This window comes from Eupeodes corollae, chromosome 1, assembly GCF_945859685.1.
Source record: "Eupeodes corollae chromosome 1, idEupCoro1.1, whole genome shotgun sequence".
Taxonomy (NCBI): domain Eukaryota; kingdom Metazoa; phylum Arthropoda; class Insecta; order Diptera; family Syrphidae; genus Eupeodes; species Eupeodes corollae.
In genome coordinates, this window is record NC_079147.1 from 219,705,570 (window position 1) to 219,724,187 (window position 18,618).

General features: G+C 34.5%; 1 protein-coding gene across 1 annotated transcript; it reads left to right on the forward strand.

Moving 5' to 3' along the window:
- The first annotated feature begins 10,239 nt into the window (after nt 1-10,239).
- LOC129938937 (trithorax group protein osa-like) lies at nt 10,240-12,196 on the forward strand. Its single transcript, XM_056046777.1, has 2 exons — nt 10,240-11,828; nt 11,891-12,196. The coding sequence occupies exons 1-2, from the start codon at nt 10,367-10,369 to the stop codon at nt 12,031-12,033; spliced, it is 1,605 nt and encodes a 534-aa protein (XP_055902752.1). The 5' UTR covers nt 10,240-10,366; the 3' UTR covers nt 12,034-12,196.
- Nucleotides 12,197-18,618: the final 6,422 nt, after the last annotated feature.

The window sequence follows — 18,618 nt, forward strand, 5'->3', positions numbered from 1 at the left end:
GTTCACCGCTTTGAGCCATGTTCCCCATTGCGTTATGATTGGTAGTTGAGGAAGTTCTAGTCCAGGTTCTATGTCTCTAAGAGTTTTCACTCCGGATAAAGCTTTTAAAAACACTCTTCTTCCATTTGTAATATATAGCGGTCAATCGCAGCATATTCACGTCTAATTTTTTCACATACTCGGTGAAGTGAATGTGCGAGGCATGTAACATGTTTTTGGGTAGAAAACTTGAATAGCTTGTTCCGCTTTTACCATACACGGAGCAGCATCTGATTTAAAATCTAATAACGAGTCTTTATAGTCTTCACCCAAGAATTCTAACTGAATCAGTGAAGAGACTGGCAATGGTGGTTGAGTGATTTGTCATTTCCATTTGAGCTACATTTAATATAAATGTTTCCTTAGCGAAGTCTCATCTGTTACCAAAACTCCAATGACAAAATTTGCAACGTATCTGTTTGCTGCGCCTGTTGCCTATTCCATTCAAACCCATCCAAATTTTTATTTTTTTTTGATTGCATCGATTGTTTTTTCGTAAAAATTGTGTTTTTTTAATTTGCCAAAAGTTAGCAACAATATCTTTTATAAGATAAAACTGTTTTGAAGTCAATATCTTAATTCTTTGCCAATTTTTAGTACTATTTTGTTTAGGTTGCTTCGATTTTGCAAAATTGTTCCCAATGTTAAAACGTTACTTTTCGTTAAATAAACTGACTTTATAGGTAATATGATTTTTTGTTTGTAAAATATTCGAAGTGACAAGTTTTTTTTTTAATTGACTTTTTTTCAAAATTATATGTACATAATGTAAATATATGTAAATATACAATCTATTGACAAAAAAAATTCATGAAAAATGGTAGCACGGACACAGACATCTCTCTAAAAGTTTTTGATTTAGGGTCCAGTTATAGCTATCATTGGTTTCTTTATTTGAAAACATGGTTTGTAAATTTGAAAGCGTTTAAGAGAACAAAATTAGTTATGTTTGGTATCGAAATCAAATCGATGAGTTGTAGATTTTTTCTACTGATATAAATACAGTTTTTAACCCAAAACTCTTCGTTTAGTATAATTTTAGTTTTTCAGTGATGAAAACTTTTTCATTGAACAGCTGATTACTTATCTCACATTTCAGAACAAAATCGTTCCACTGAAAGCGTTAAATTTTGTTTGTTTTCCTACTAGTCAGTTGATCATTGAAAGTATTCAATGATCAACTCTAATGCGTGCGCTAGTATCATTGGTTTTCATCATTGAAAGTAAACATTGTAATTTTCTTGGCAGGCTGTTAAAAGCTATCATTACAAATTTTTGTCATTGAAAATAATTTCCTGATTGAAATCCACCGACAAAATTTTACTGACAAATTTTGGTTTCTTGATCAGTATGTTATTTGTATTTCTAACACAGAGAAACACAGTCAAATATCCATTTAAAAATGTTCCAGATTGGTTTCAATGAGGGCTATAACTGGCCCCTAACCTCAAATGCTTAGTTTCAATCAGGAAACTTGTGTCCAAAGACAAAGATTTGCATTGGAAGCTTTAACCAAACTGGGGCCTATGGGATTCGCGGCGAATCGTTTTGCTATCGAGTTTGCCATTTTTCAATTATTGCTTTCACTTTAGCCTTCTTCGGTGAATTTGAAATGTCATAATGTTTGTTGGCGAGTTGAAATCGCACAGCTTTTTTTTTGGAGGATTCGATTTTCGATTTCGTGTAAAAATGTAAGTTAGCTTTATTTTAATTTATTTAAATATACACCATAATTTTTTCAATTTTTTAAATTTAATATTGTTTGAATAAATTGAATAAATCAGTGCAACTTTCACAAATTCAATCAAAACAACACAAAATTTGTAGAAAGCTGTGAAATCACCGGAATATAGGAAGAAAAAGTCAAACCAAAAAAGTTACCATTTCAATGATGAAATGGTAAATATAACCGACCCCCTTACATTTCTAGGGACCTTGAAACGTCGAAAAATGTCAACATTTTTAATTCAACAAATCGGACCGATTATAATGGCTTTGTTCAATCTCAGACAGATAGGGTATCCGGATACCTTTTTGTTAGTGTTGTACGTGCAAGATTACAGCTGATCAAAAACACCTGACATGTCAAAAAAGGAATCCAAAGGTATCCAAGAATTTCTGGGGTATGTACATAGGTATCTGAAAGAACAGCTAATTCCACACATGGTAAATTTGCAAGAAACTTGAAGATTGATTTCATATTTTGTATTTGTTGGTAAACAAAAAGATACAATATGTTGGTTGAAGTTGTATTTGAGGATGTTCTGTACATAATAGACGATGAAGAAGCTATTTGCTTCTATCTATTTTTTTAACTTTAAAATTGACTTATGTATTTTGTTCTGGTTTTGTAGATGACCAATTTGCTAGTTTTTACCTCCGGTCTAGTGTCCAGCATTCTGAACTGCAGTTCTTTCTCCAAGTTAAAAGTTCTTTTATTTTGCTGAATAGCAATAAGCAATTCATTATAAATATCAAAACTAGTTTGTTCACATTTTATTGGCTATTCTAGTTGATGGTGTTCCTTGAATGGGTTTATAGAAGCGTTGGATAATCAAAGGGATATATCGTGCAACAAAAGTTCTTGCGTTGGTCCCACCATTAAAGTAAAACTTTATCTACTGTGAACAAACCAACTCAAAATTTCACCGCTAAGCAACTTCTGCTCCGTAGATCAAAATTCTTCCAAATTATATCTAGGTATTGTCACTTCATAATAGTCCTCGTTTCTGTTAGGATAGTTTTCTGTTAAACGTAAATCTTTTAAAAACGGAGAATTTGCAAGTAAACTTTTAATCATGTAGAGTTCCAATTGTACAAAGAGGAAATTAAACATAGATTACAGATTAAGGTTATATCGTATTTATTAAATTGTTACGCTCCTATCAATTCATCATCGTCCTACGAATCAGTTGAATTATCCATTAACTTGTTTTATCTTACAACAATTTTGACTTCGAAACTTAAATGTTTCTCTGCTTTTTGTGAACAGCTAAAAGTTGTGTTTATTTTTTGACAGCTATTCAACTCTATACCCTCTAGATACCCTATAGAACACGAAATTGAACGCAGCAGAATACTGCACTACTTGACCAATAGTGACAAATAAGGGCCAATAGGTTTCGAAATTAACTGCTAAATCACATCTCCCTCAAGGTCAGCTAACTAATAACTTTCAATGGAAATCTATTTATCTACAATTTTTCATAAATACAACATAATAAATAAATACAACATGCCTTATAATAATATTTATTTGCAGCGATGACACAGCGATGAGAAAAACAAAAGCGGTGAAAGCATTTTCAAATTCGCATGACAAATAAATTGAAAGGTAGCTAAGTATTATAAATTCAAATACGCTATTAAAATAAAGTCCGACACCCCTCTAAAAATTAGTGTTAATATAGTCTCTATTGTTTTCCTATATAAAGCAAGGCTAATTTAATGTAATACAATTATCAACTGGTTTAAAGATGACAAACCACAATTATTCATAACAGTAACAGAGATGTAACGAATCCTCATATGTTGAATATTTATCGCTTGTTATGCACGCTTACAGCTCAACTCATGGTATTGATGATTACCCATGTCAGAGGATTGATGGAGACGCAGACGAACAAATAAAAAAACACTAAATTTCTTCATGTTCTTACGAAAATAATCAAAATTATATCACACGCAATATTACTATGTACAATGCGCGTAAACAAATCTCTCACCGTTAAACGTGATCTGGATTTTTATTATCAAATTGGTACATTTTTTGATTTGTTTTGTTTGGAGCAATAACTTTTTATTGGCTTGTAATCCTATGGCAATGTTTAGCCTCTTGTTACTGCTTTTTAAGAATTGGCATTTGATAAGGCTTTTAATTCAATAGAAGAAACACTATCGCATATACTTTAATAATATTACTTTCGGAATGGGTTGGGACAGGGTGAACGAACATTTTAAGACCAAAATTTTGGGCTAGGCGAAGTTGTAGGAGGTATACGAGAATGTGATGGGAAAAGTGAAAATCTGCAGACAGAATAAATAATATTGATAACTCTTTTTTTTTGATAACAATATAATTATTAATGATTAGAAATACCCTCACATAAAGACTGGCTTGATTTGGGTTTTTGCTTTCGTCAGCGGAATTTAAAATAAGTTTTGATATACATAAAATACAGTGACGGTTGAAAGGGGAACCAAGGTTCCTTCCAACCATTTAATAAAAAAAAGATATTTTCTATTCGGTGATTTTGTATTTCCTCGGGTAAAAGTTAGGTTCATACATGTACATTTACTTCCAAAATCAAACGTACATTGAATATGGAAATTAAGTAATTCCTTAATTTTAATATTTGAAATTCGAATTTCTTGGAAAATTGTTTCTACTTTCTATATTTGTTGTATTAAATTCAAGAAATAGAATTCACGTGCCACTGTTGAGGATGTAATGCCTTGTAAGGGATCTTTGGCTGCAAGTCTATCAAAAACTATTGAAATTATTGGTAGAATTAAGGAACATTTTTAAAAGAAATGTGCAACCATTTTAATTTACACAAAATAACGATCCTTAGCATAAATCGTTTAGCTGTCAGAAACCAGCTCAAGACCCTACCTCAGTTGACGGACACCAATTTCATTGAGTATTTGTGGAAACAAAAAACAAGCAACAAATCACTTGCCAACAGTTTGGGGACAATAATTCCCTAGTCTTTCACAAAAAACTTTTTGAACCGATGCCGTTGGCTTATAAAGGCTGTGATAAAAGCTAAAAGTGGCACTAGAATATTTTAATGTTCCACTTTTACCACTCTTTAAAATGTCTTCTTGCTTTCATCCAAGTGCACGCTTAAGAGGCCAGTTATAACTATCATTGCTTTTTGACTCAACTTACCAAGTTTTTAGACGAGATAGGCACCAATCGAGCGACTCGGAGACAGTCGGTGGTGGAATACTATTCGCGGTAAAAAACTACCTTATATGCACTTTGGTTGATTCTTTTGATCTTTCTGACGTCGAAATGCTATGTATTAAAATCAAATTGGAAACACGTTATCTCTTTATCATCTCAGTATACATACCTCCAAGATCTACCAGTTTTGTCTATGAAAATTGCATGCATTTAACTGAGAAGATCCACGCCCAAATGGAACCTAATGATGAACTGCTCATCATAGGTGATTTCAATCTTCCGAACCTCAACTGGACAAAATCGTCAGATTTCAACTATTTTACACCTATCAGTCCAACGAGCACCAATGAATTCACAATTATTGATGGTTTAGCTTCTTGTGGACTTGTTCAATTTAATGGAGTTGCCAATCAATACAACAAATATTTGGACCTAATATTTTTCTCCGACACGATAAACACTGACGTAGCTGTATCTCCAGCCGATGTTAAACTAGTAGAAGAAGACCGTCACCACCCAGCTTTAAATATATCACTGAATATAAATGTGTGCAATATCCCTAATACATCAAATGAAAAACTTGAATTCAATTTTAAAAAATGTAACTTTAATGAACTAACTAACTTATTGTGTAATGTTGACTGGAATCAACTGCTCCTAAATCGTAATATTGATGACATGTGTCTAAATTTTTATAGTATTATTTTTAACTATTTTTATGAAACTACGCCATTACGGAAATCTCGCTATAAATCTAAAACTCCACCATGGTTTGACACTCAATTAAAAAACTTAAAAAATAAAAGAAATAAGGCATGGCTAAAATTTAGTAAAACTAGAGCAGAAGAAGACTTCAGGATTTACTCCGAACTTAAAAATATTTTCATTGACTACTCCAATATTCTATACTCTGACTATATTATAAAAATTGAAAATGAATTGAAACAGACCCCAAAAAACTTCTGGGATTTCGTGAAAAGTAAAAGAAAAACTGACGGTTACCCAAACTCTATGTCTTTTAATAACACAACAAGTCATGACTCCCAAATAATTTCAAATATGTTTGCTAATTTCTTCAAAGATGCTTTCGACGTACCTCCTTCTTTTCAAATTCCCCATTCGTTCTTTCCAGCCCAAAATTATCCTCACCTTAACTCACTTGACTTGACAATATGTGAGGATTCAATTGTTCGTTGTGTCTCAGAACTTGATGACTGTTTTCACCCTGGCCCTGATGGAGTACCATCATGTGTTTTAAAAAAATGTGTGTCTCATTTATCGTACCCTCTGTTTGTTTTGTTCAATGAATCTCTTAGAAGCTCAGTTTTCCCACTATTATGGAAAAGTGCATTTATAACTCCGATTCATAAAAAAGGATCTAAGAATGAAATAACGAATTACCGGCCGATTGCCAAATTTTCCGTTATTCCCAAACTATTTGAGTCCATTATCTGTAAGATGTTATCCTTTAATTGTAATTCAATTGTATGTGAAAATCAACATGGTTTCGTCCAGAATAAATCAACAATTACAAACCTACTTCACTTTACTTCTTTCTGCCTTGACTCTTTCGAAGATCGTAAACAAGTAGATTGCGTATTCACAGATTTCAGCAAAGCCTTTGACAAATTGTGTCACAAGACTTTAGTCCATAAACTTAAGGCCTTAGGGTTTAACGACAAATTGTTGACGTGGATCTCGTCTTATCTCAAGAACAGAAGTTATAGCGTTATATTCAGAAATGAATTCTCCGACCAATTTTACGTCAACTCTGGTGTTCCACAGGGTAGCCATTTAGGTCCTTTATTATTTATCTTATATATAAATGACATAACATCCGTTATAAAAAACTCCTCCGTTTTAATATACGCTGATGACATTAAAATTTTCAAATCTATTAGTTCAATTAATGACTGCTCACAGCTTCAAGAAGATCTTCATAGTTTTAGGGAATGGTGCAATACAAACCGACTTTTATTGAATATTGACAAATGTAAAACTATGTGTTTTACACGCAAAAACACAATTATAGATTATAACTATTTATTAGATTCTTCCTCCCTTTGTAAGCTTTCCGTTTTCTCTGATTTAGGTGTTATTCTTGACAATAAATTAACGTTCTGTGACCATTATAACTTTATAGTTAAAAAAGCTAACAAAATTCTAGGTTTTATTAAACGTTTTTCTCGTGACTTTCGTGACCCATACGTCTTAAAACTTCTTTATGTATCATTTGTAAGGCCAATACTTGAATACGGCTGTGTTATATGGGCACCATACTATTCAGTCCATATTGACAGACTTGAAAGTATCCAAAAAAGATTTATGCGTTTTTGTCTTCGTTTTCTTCCGTTTTCCCAAATATTTACACCACCTCCTTATTCTCAGAGACTTTTGCTAATAAAGCTCCCTACACTTTTGATGAAAGCTATAACCAACCTGTCAAAAAATTCCAATGATCGGTTTTTCAACGATGAATGATATTGCGCCATGTAATTTTCGAGTAATCCATTCGCAATTTTGACAGAAATGAAATTGTACCTATTAAAACTATTCTTTTGGGAAAGAAATTTTAAATAATTTTTGGGCACACTGTAGTTACTTTTTAAGGTGTTATACATTTCTTAGAACTTTACTTCAATAATCCTCACCTTCAGCAGTTAGCATAAAAAAAATATGGAAGCATAATCTACATCAAAAAATCCTTAGTCCTGACACTAACTACGAATCCATGTATCCATAATTTTGATTTCCTTCCCAATTTGTCGAGGAACACTTGCAAGTGTCATAAATTTCAAACTTAGAACTTTCCTTTACTAATAGTTCCCAATTCAATATATTGTATGGTAATGAAATATTATTTATTTATTTTTTCAATACAAGGAATTTTTGTATGTACAAATTTAAATGAAATAATACCAAAAATTAATAAACCACCCGCTGATATTTTGACACAAGCACAATTGATTGAAAGTTAAGGATGTTTTTATTATATAACTTTCCAGTGAACTTCCAATGAAATTTCTTTACTTGGATGGCATTTTGTCAATCATATACTAAAAACTTGCCTTACCTACAATTCTCTTATGTCATGTGGACCTGTTCATTAAGATAAGGCAGTCTCAGACGACATAAGGGACTTGAGAGTTAGGTAAGATTCTAGCATCTGATTGGCCAGCTGCCAAAAAATTACCTTGCAATTAACATCCCTATTCTGCTGTTCACGTGGATCGTATATTCAATTCACCCGTTCGATTCCCTATCACACTGCCTTTGCATTTTGTCATCCATCGGGTGAACTACATTTCCCTATACCAAATTGACATTCAATTAAACAGCTGTTCATGTGACAGTCTTGAAAATTGTAAACTGAGGAAAAGAGAATCATCAAAGATAGATTTTCGGGGAAATGTTAGAAAGTAACAAAACTCAGCCACGTCTTTCATTGGTGGTCCTATGAGGTTGAGTCTGTCTCTTAGGCTATTCCAAAATTCTCGGAGGTTTTTGGGTTGTCGTTTTGCATTAATTTTTTGCAATATCTGTATTTAATTTCATTACAGAAATTATTGCTTGAAATTGTTCCTTGTGTGCCGTTGTTCCCCTAAAAATGTTGATAATCTTTTATTTATATATTGCTAGCAACAATTTACTAACCAGCCATCAAATAAAAAATCAGCTACATTTCATTTGCGGATCTGAATTGTATAGAATAAATGCGTTCACGTGAATAGAAAAATAGAGCGCAGTATTACCGACGTTATTGACATACTACACAGATTCACTTCGAATGAATAACAGAATAGTGATTAGTGAAAATTCAAGAAAAATTCCCCCCCTGAACAGCAGAACAGGGCTGTATGGCAACTTTCATGAAAAGTTGATTGGAATGTTAGTTAGAAAAATCTCCCTAACTATTAAGTTAAGTCCACTTCTAATAAAATGACAGTTGATTATGTTTTTTCCTTCAACTGAAAGCTGAACTTTTTTTATCTATGTATAAATTATTTATTTTCTGAACGACTTCATTTAATGCTTTCTGTAAAAGGTTTCCTTGTCAATTTGGAAGAAAAATAAGTAATATTTGTTTACAATACAAAATATAAATCGTAATTGACTTGAAGCTTGACTGAGGAGTGTTTTGTAGAAAATAGTAGTTTTTGTCCTACGAACTTAAAGCAGAGGTTTGCAAAGTAAAGTTCTGAATTGGAAATTCATGACATTTTAAAAACTAACTAGTTGCCTTGTTCAAAAAGTATACGTTCAAAGAATGAAGTAGACTGCAGTCCCTTATGTTGTCTGAACCTTCCAATTGAATTTTTTGATTAACGTTCGAATGTCCCGTTCGAGCCAACTTTCTAATAAATTTGCCTTAATGCTTGTCGTACACTCTATGGTCTTTATGTCATTTGAATCTGTCCAATATCTAATACATCCGTCAATGAAACACTTAAAATCGAGTGTCAAATTTAAAACTATAACATTGGGCCAGTTTATATTTCTAAGATTTCTGAGAAGCTACGGAGTCAGATTGAAAGAGCTATAGAATGAATGTTAACAAAATTAATTAATTATTCAATTTAGCTTTGCGTTTCTTTTATTCCATTTTAAAATGTGCGATAAAGCATACTCTTCCAAAATGTATTTATATTTTCGAGAATACAGACATTTCTGCGATTTAAAAAATATAAACTGACCAATTAAATGACATGTTAATCAAAAATTAAACCTGCTGAAATTCTAATAAAATTACAACTAGTAACTTCTAATAACTTCCGTTGTTGTAATTAATCGTACATTTTTTATTCATATTTACACATAGTTTTGCTATGAATGAAAATAACTGTCGGTCACGATTCTCTCCAACTTGAATCATTCAATATCAAATAAGACGTTAAGTTAGAAATAAACAAAGTGTATCTTCTTAAAGCTTATTTTAATAATTTTCTTAACATGACTTCTCACAATAGGTTTATGTATGAATTGCATCACTCGAAAAGTCTTTATGCACGCCACTGATATTTAATGTCCAGCAGTAGCGGTAGATCGATCAATTGAAGTCTTCAAGAAGCATAAAAGTAACTGGGAATGATCGCATGTCCACGTCCAGACGTGGCTAGAATTCTGAATATTAAAGAGTACCTATACGCATGTGTTGTCATCATGGTACTTCGATTAGTCTTAATTTCTCATTGCTTCTCGCTTCTTAATGGAAGTGGGAGCCGACATAAAAATACTTATACATAGATTGTTCAGCTGTTAACGGGGGAGGCGCGAATATTCAAATACATGACACATCCGCTTTATAAATACACCAACGACTTAGGAAGTGTGTTCCATTCATTCAGAAAACTTCGTCGCGAAATTGTTGGTTGCATTGTTTCTCGCGTCGACCTTTGAGTGTTTTCGAAATTAAAAATGAAAGTAAAAGTTTGCATAGCTATTTTGGCTTTGTTGGCATTAACGGTGCGTGAAAGTGATGGTTTCGTAAAAGGCAAACCAATAGAAAGTGACAAGGGTTCATTGGAAGTGTCGCCACAAGAATCAAAAAGTAATAAGACAAATGTAAGCGAAACTGACGGTTCTGTCAAATCTCAGAACAACAAGCATAAACGTGGGATACATCATTTCGGATCTTATGGAGCAGGACCTGCATTAGGATGGCCTGGCCAGTATGCTTCGGTTTATGGATATAACCTTAATTTTCCACCCCAAGGATTACATATTGCGCGAGGACTCCAACCAGCTGTCCACAGTCATCCAGCTGTGCATGGATACCCGGTAGCTCATGGTATACCAACTGGATATGGCCTTCCTGCTTATCACGGAATACACGGCTATCATGCAGTCCAACCATTTAATGGAATACAAACCCTACACGGAGTACAATCGCATGGCATTCAACCATTGCATGGAGCACCTTCAGTTCACACATTGCAGTCCCATGGCATTCAACCTTTTCATGGAGTACCTTCAGTTCACACAGTGCAATCAAGTCCTGGAGTCCATGCATTGCAACCAGTCCCTTCTGTAGCACATGGTGTGCCAACAGTTCATGGAGTACAAGCTGGAATACCATCAGTACAATACCCATGGCAATTCAAGTCTCATACCCCATCGTACGGAACACCCTTTGTTCTCAAACCGGGGGGAGCTGTAGTATCATCGTTCAATGTAAACTATCCACAACAACACCACCATCATCAACACATTCCTACTGGAGTTGCATTTCCCTCCGTAACAGGCGTTACTGCACCAATACCCATCACTCCTGTTGCAGCAGCTGTTCCAGTTGCTCCAGCTCGACCAGCACCACCAATTGTGCCAGCAATTCCCGTGGCACCCGTTCCAACACAAGCACCTGTCATTCCATCGTTCCCTTCGCAGCCAAATTTCCCCGTGTTTATAGTTCCGTCGAGGCCAACTTTGACAACTCCAATTGGTCCAGCTGTGCCTCCATCCCAATTTTTCCCCAATATTGGTGTTCTTCCATTGCAACCGTTGCAACCAGGACGACCACAAAGACCATCAGGAGGAAGTGCTGAAGCTTCACCTCAAATACCAACAGGATCTCAACCTGCTTTTCCTCAGCTTCCTCCATCCCCTACGCAGCAACCTTGGCGGCCTGTTATAAGCCCACAGCAACCCCAACACCCACAACATCCACAACATCCACACCAACCACAACAACCTCAACAGCCCCAACAACCACGACAGCCTCAACAGCCTCAACAACCGCAACAGCCTCCAACAACAATTTCAAGTTTTCCCGACTTCAATAGACCCTCTATTACACTCCTGCCGCCATTTGTTAGCAGACCTCCAGGCGGAGACGGTATCTTATCAGAACAAATCCCCAACAACAACCCACAGTCACAAGGTTAGACCGAATTTTCTAATAAATAATTAATAATAATTAACTAATTCAATTTCTTTTCGAAGGCTACCATTACGGTGTTGGAGAAAGCGTACAACCAAACTTATTAGACGGTCTTACAGACGAAGAAATTCAAGGAGCTATTGCACAGGCTAACTTTCAAGCACAACTGCACCAAAACAACAACAACCTAGGCTATCAGTATTAGGTTGCTGCCTATAGAGTGCCCTATCTAGTGCCAAACGAGATGTACATAATACCTAATGATTTATGTATGTAGCTTTTAAGAACAATAACTTTATTGTAGTATTTATTTAATTGTATATTAATTTTTAAGACAATAATGAAAGAATAGACAAATTATGCCTCTATTGCTTTGCAGTTTTTTTTTCTATAAATTAATTCTGAATTCATTATAATTTATGTACCTTTATAATGTATGTAGATATACGATAGAAATAAATTAATATTGAAGGTGCGTTTACATTTGGATGCTTATGATTTAATTGGAAACCTAACTGCAACGCATGAAAAGATCAATTACAATAATATAATAATTTGCGGGTGGGCCATCTAGTGGCTTCTTTTGGAATATAAGGAGATTTTGACACTGACAGCAGTTTTTCGCTCGAAATCTTGACAAGATCCACTTCATTGTCTTCTATATACGAGCACGTTACATGAATGGGAGTTATTGCACTTTCTATTCAAGGGTTTTCCATTTAAGGTATTTAATGGTCGATTTTAAAATTGAATAAATCGTGTTGTATTTGAGATATCAATTAGATTTTAACTTCATTTGAGAGTCCAATCATTTTCGATGATTTTGGCTTGGTGGTTTCCGGCTTATTCGTATAGACATGCCACTTTCTTAAATGGCCAATTAATATGATCTTTTTTTTGTTGGTGGCAAATTCACGTCTGACCGGGGCGAAATAAAAATTCCATGTAACTGCTGAAGAATAAAATCGAATGTATCTGGAACTTTGTGGCACGTAGCACCATACAGTTGAAATCAAATATTTTCGGTGTTCATAAATAAGCAACAAGAAGTTTGTGATCATCGACCTATAGGGATCGGCGTTGACAGTGATGGTCTGGACAGCACCATTTTCGCAGAAGTACGGACCGATAGTACCCGTGGCATGATGGTTAGTGCGTTGGACTGCCATGCGAGAAGTTTTGGGTTCGATCCCTGCCTGTGCCACCTAAAGTTTATCACGGGTAATGCCTCTTGCGAGGAATTGACAAAGTCTCCAAAAGTTATTCTACACATATAGCCCAACTCACAATTAATCCCATTGACCTTAAACCCACATAGCTCAACTCGCTAGTATATCCAAAAAGTCAAACCCGCATAGCCCAAATCGCTATTAACCCAAAACTGTATACTAAACAAACAAAAATCCATGCAGCCTAACTCAGCAAAAATTATTCCCAAATCCAAAAACTCGAAAGCTATATACCCAAAAACGTTAAGCCCATGTAGCCCAACTCGCAATTAATCCCATAGTATTTCCAAAAAGTCAAACCCACATATCCTAAGTCGCTATTAACCCAAAACTTCAAAATCAAAAAATGTTAAATCCATGCGGCCTTAAGCAGTATTCACATCAGCGCGACCAACGAACGACGAATAAATTACAAAATGTGAGTTTATATTTGAAGACATATTTCCACACAAATTCTTAACAAAACGATAGCAATATAGTTTCTATTTGATTTATGATGCATACTTTTACTTTTCAATATCATATATTAATACATTTAAGAAAACAAATTAATTCGTCTCGCAAAAATACGAACTGTCAAACTTTATTCGCGTTCCAAATTATCCACACTCGCAACGAATAAGATAAACGCGCGTACTTAACCTACAAAAATCAATCTTGTTTTGGTTTCGGTGGTGAATGGTGTTTGGATGTGGCTCCTTGTCAAACTTCATTAGCGACGAATTTAAAACTCTCATGTCAAAATCGACGAATATTCGGTTATTCGTTGGTCGTGCTCATGTGAATAGTGCTTAACTCAGGAAAAGGTTTCCTGATTGAAAAAAAAAATTGAATTATATGCCTCGTATTTTTTTTACGAAGTGTGGAAATATGCTGGACTAATTAGTAATTATCTCGAGTACCTTATTTATTCTTGATTAAGAAAGATGTGCGAATTGAGTATTGAATCGTATTTTTTCGACACAAAGTACGTGTTACGTGAATTTTCCGAAACCCTCCCGTGTGCAAAATACGCGTGGTGTTCGAATTGAAATATTTTACTACTAGTTTTTTTTAAAGAGGCACTAAAAAGCAATGGGGAGAGTACGATAACTTTGGCGCCGAGATATAATAACGGTTTTTGGTAGAGGGGCTTAATACAAGCATTTTTTACTATGGGAGGGGGGGTCTATCTCCCCCCGTTTAGGCGGTAGGGGCAATTTAAAAAAACATGTACTTTAAATGGAAAAAAAATAATTAAAAAATAACGGTAATACTTACAATAAAGTATTATACCTTTTTTTAAAGCCAACACTTGTGTCTAGTAGCTTGTTTTTAAATCAAGTCAAAACTATGCATAGTTTGCGAAAAACACTGTTTTAAACTCAAAATTTGGTCAAAAAAAAAGTTAAAAATATGGTTTAGAGTGTAATATTTCGAAACTTTAAGATTATCTACAATTTTTTTTTTTAGAATACATTGCCCTTATTTATTTTTTAACGAAAACTGAAAACTATGTCTTCTAGTTTGTGAGAAAATTGAAAATTACCAAAACAAAATATTTCAATTAAATTACTTTTTTTATATCCAGTTTATTTAGATGCATATGAAATTTTGCATGCACTCACCGAACCTTTCACCCTCTCCACCTTGCACCCACCCTAACTCGCACCCACCCCAAATTAGGCATCTTACTGTTTGCATTAGAAATTTCGTATATACCTACATATGTGATTGTTGTTTTATTTTGGTTTTGGGGTTTTTAAAACTACTTTTTAAAGAGTTTTTTTGGTATTTACTTTCAGGATAATTGTTAAAGATTAGGTCATTTTGTGAGTCAAGTAAAGCAATTCATTTAGCATAACCCAGAATGCACCACGAGGAGGTAGAATTGCATTGCATTCCGCGTCCCAGTCAGTTAGTTTTTAAGTAAGTCAGGAGTTATTGAAAAATAGTCACGTTAATTTTCAATGTGTTGAAGGTATGTAAGTCTCGTCAATGAATTCATCGTCCGTACTAGTGTCACTGTGGAGTTCGTTAAGTTCGTCATTGATGGTCAAGAGCCGTGGTTGTTTTGGCGGTAACACATCTTCTAGGTGTTCACTGCAAACGTCGGGAGGGTCGAAGTGCTTTAGTTGCAGACCTACACTTTCTTGTCCATTAACCAAACATGGGTATACTTTTTTCATATCTAGAAAGAATTCCATTATTTGGGATCCCAAATCAAATGCTTCCTCTTGTTATTTATGATCTAACTATATAGGTACATACTTTTTACTATGGCTGCATTATATGTGTGTACATAGTTATATGCATATTTATGTATGACATAAACATATGTGCATGTTAAGAAACTACGAGAATTTGCTTCCGTTGTGTTGTTGTAAAGGTAATGCAAATTTTTTTATAATGCAATACATTTTTATGCTCAAATATATTAAATGTTAAAGTTTTTGTCAAGTACCTAACGGTATATTTAGAAAAAAAGAGATTGAAATGGACATGACATATATGTACATATGTTTATGTATATAATATCAATTATTTTTTAATTCAGCTTATTTAAATGCAAAAAAAACTTTGAATGCACCTCATCTTGCACTCACCGAACCTTGCTCCCTCCTCACTTTGCACGCACTCCAACTTGCACCCACCCCAAATCCTATAGTGAGCCCAAGCAGGGGGGTTGCATCCCTTACGGATCCCACTGTTGCATACAACCAAACTTGCACCTACCATTGTTACTATCAAAATAAGATTTTTGAAGCAAAAAAAAAGAATTAAATTAAAATAGTAGTTGTGGTTATTTTCAATTTTCTCAAAAACTAAAAGACATAAAATCATCTAGTTTTCAGTTTTCGATCAAAAATAAATAAGGGCAATGTATTCTAAAAAAAAAACATTGTAGATAATCTAAAAATTTTGAAATATTACACTCTAAACCATATTTTTAACTTTTTTTTTTACCAAATTTTGAGTTTAAAACAGTGTTTTTCGCAAACTATGCATAGTTTTGACTTGATTTAAAAACAAGCTACTAGACACAAGTGTTGGCTTTAAAAAAAGGTATAATACTTAATTGTAAGTATTACCGTTATTTTTTAATTATTTTTTTTCCATTTAAAGTACATGTTTTTTTAAATTGCCCCTACCGCCTAAACGGGGGGAGATAGACCCCCCCCTCCCATAGTAAAAAATGCTTGTATTAAGCCCCTCTACCAAAAACCGTTATTATATCTCGGCGCCAAAGTTATCGTACTCGTGCCAAAGCAATGTATTTGTTTTAATAAAACATCAACACTCGAGAAGAAAAAAAAACGAAATTTACGAATACATGTCAGAGCATGTTATTGACGCCGTAAAAATATATAGCGGTAAGGTCTTCCAGTCCAGTCGCGACTCGCGGGTGTGCAGACGTATTCTGCTGCTTTTATTTTTTGACGACTGGCTCTGACAACTATAGTTGAATTCTTTAATTTAATTTTTTTCAAAGTGATTAATATTTAGTGACAAATATTAAGTGATTTTAAAAATGTCTGGAAGGAAATATTTGAGTGGAGCCGCGAAAAAGAAAATAAAAGACGACAGAGATAAAGCTACCGTAAGGTAACCAAAAGTAGCAACGTCTACTGACGATGTTGAGAGAATATCAACTGATATCTTACCTCAAAGTTCAACTGAGATCTTACCTCAAAGTTCTTCAAAGGATAGTAAGTACCTTCATAAAAATTGATTATATTTTTAAAGAAGTTCTCTCGGTACGACAAGTTAATAGAAAAAAAATTCTACAAAATCTTATCCTTAATTGTTTTAAATGTTTATTTCTCAGCGTTCATGCATTAATTTAGTAATGTGCTAAATTTTTAGCTCGTTCTCATCGCCAATTTAATTATCGAGAGAGCTCCCTTAATTTCGGTTGAGATAAAATTTGACGCTTTTCCAAATGTTTATATAGCCCTTAGAATATTCGTAACAATACCTATAGCTAATTGTGAAGCACAAAGATCTTTCTCAGTCCTTAGAAGAATAAAAAATATGTACCGATCTTCGATGTTAGGTGAAAGATTATCATCTTTAACTTGTTTAGCAATCGAATCCGAATAATTAAGATCGGTTGAGTGTAATGATTTGATTCAAGATTTTGTAAAAATGAAATTGAAAAAAAAATGTTGTATTTGTATTTTTGAGGGTAACAGGCTTATTCGTAGAGATAGAATTGGTCGGGTAGGCGGGGCGTGGCGGTTTATTTGCGAAACGGATTGGGTCATCAGGAAATTTGCAGGTCAGATGAAAATTTTGCCATTGATTACTTGTTTCTTAAGATAACTTGTGGATTGGGGAGTATTTTGCTTCGGGTGACTTATAAACCCCAAACAAAAACATATATAAAGGGTGTCCCAAAATTAACGCAAGATTTGAATTAAATAGAAAACGCCGTTTTTAGTCTTTTGATAGTTATATTTTTATTGACTCGTAAAGTACATAGGATAGGTTTATGTATGGAATAACACATCGGACAAATGGCCTCCACGGCTTTGCACATGCGCACTCTTTTGTTGAAATTTTCCATGACCATTCTGCATAAATGTGGCATAAATGTATGATGCAGCGTTGAATCTCCTCCTTTAATGCACGGGTGGTCGTGCGCTTGTTGACATAGACTTGTGATTTAAAATAACCCCATAAAAAGAAGTCTAATGGTGTTAAATCACACGATCTAGGAGGCCAATTTTGATCACCGAAACGAGAGAGTACACGACCTGGAAATGTCTCATGCAGTAATTGAATTGTTTCACGGGCTGTATGACATGTGGCACCGTCTTGTTGAAACCACATATTGGACACATCAATATCATCCAATTTTGGCAGAAAGAACTGTGAATTCATGTCGGGATATCGAGCACCAGTAACAGTCACTGCTTGACCAGCATCATTTTCAAAAAAATATGGCCCAATTATGCCTCCAGCCCAAAATCCACACCATACAGTCACGCGTTGTGGATGCATTTGTTTTTCGACAATCACATGTGGGTTCTCCGAACCCCTAATGCGGCAATTTTGGCGATTGACAAAGCCATCAAGATGAAAATGTGCTTCATCGCTTAGGATGATTTTGCTCGAAAAATCAGGGTCCATTTGTTGATGTTCAATAATCCATTCAACAAACTCTCTTCTCTGTCCATGGTCATTAGGCTTCAACTGTTGTGTTAATTGAATTTTGTAAGCATGAAGACACAGATCTTTGGTGAGTATACGCTGTAGAGAGGTTCTTGAAATTTGCAATTCTTGTCCACGACCGCGAATTGAGGTTCCTGGATTGTCAGCAACACTCTCACGCACTGCTTCGACATTCACATTTGAACGGCTTGTTTTCGGACGACCAGTGTGTTTGGCGTCTCCAACGGATCCAGTTTCCATGAATTTTTCAATTAATCTCTTCACAGTTGACGAAGTTAAATCACTATTCGGACCATATTTTGTATGAAATTTTCGAACTGCAGCCGTCAAGCTTTCACTATTTTTGAAATATTCTTTAATAATGAAGACACGTTGTTCTATCGTGTAACGCTCCATTTTTAATT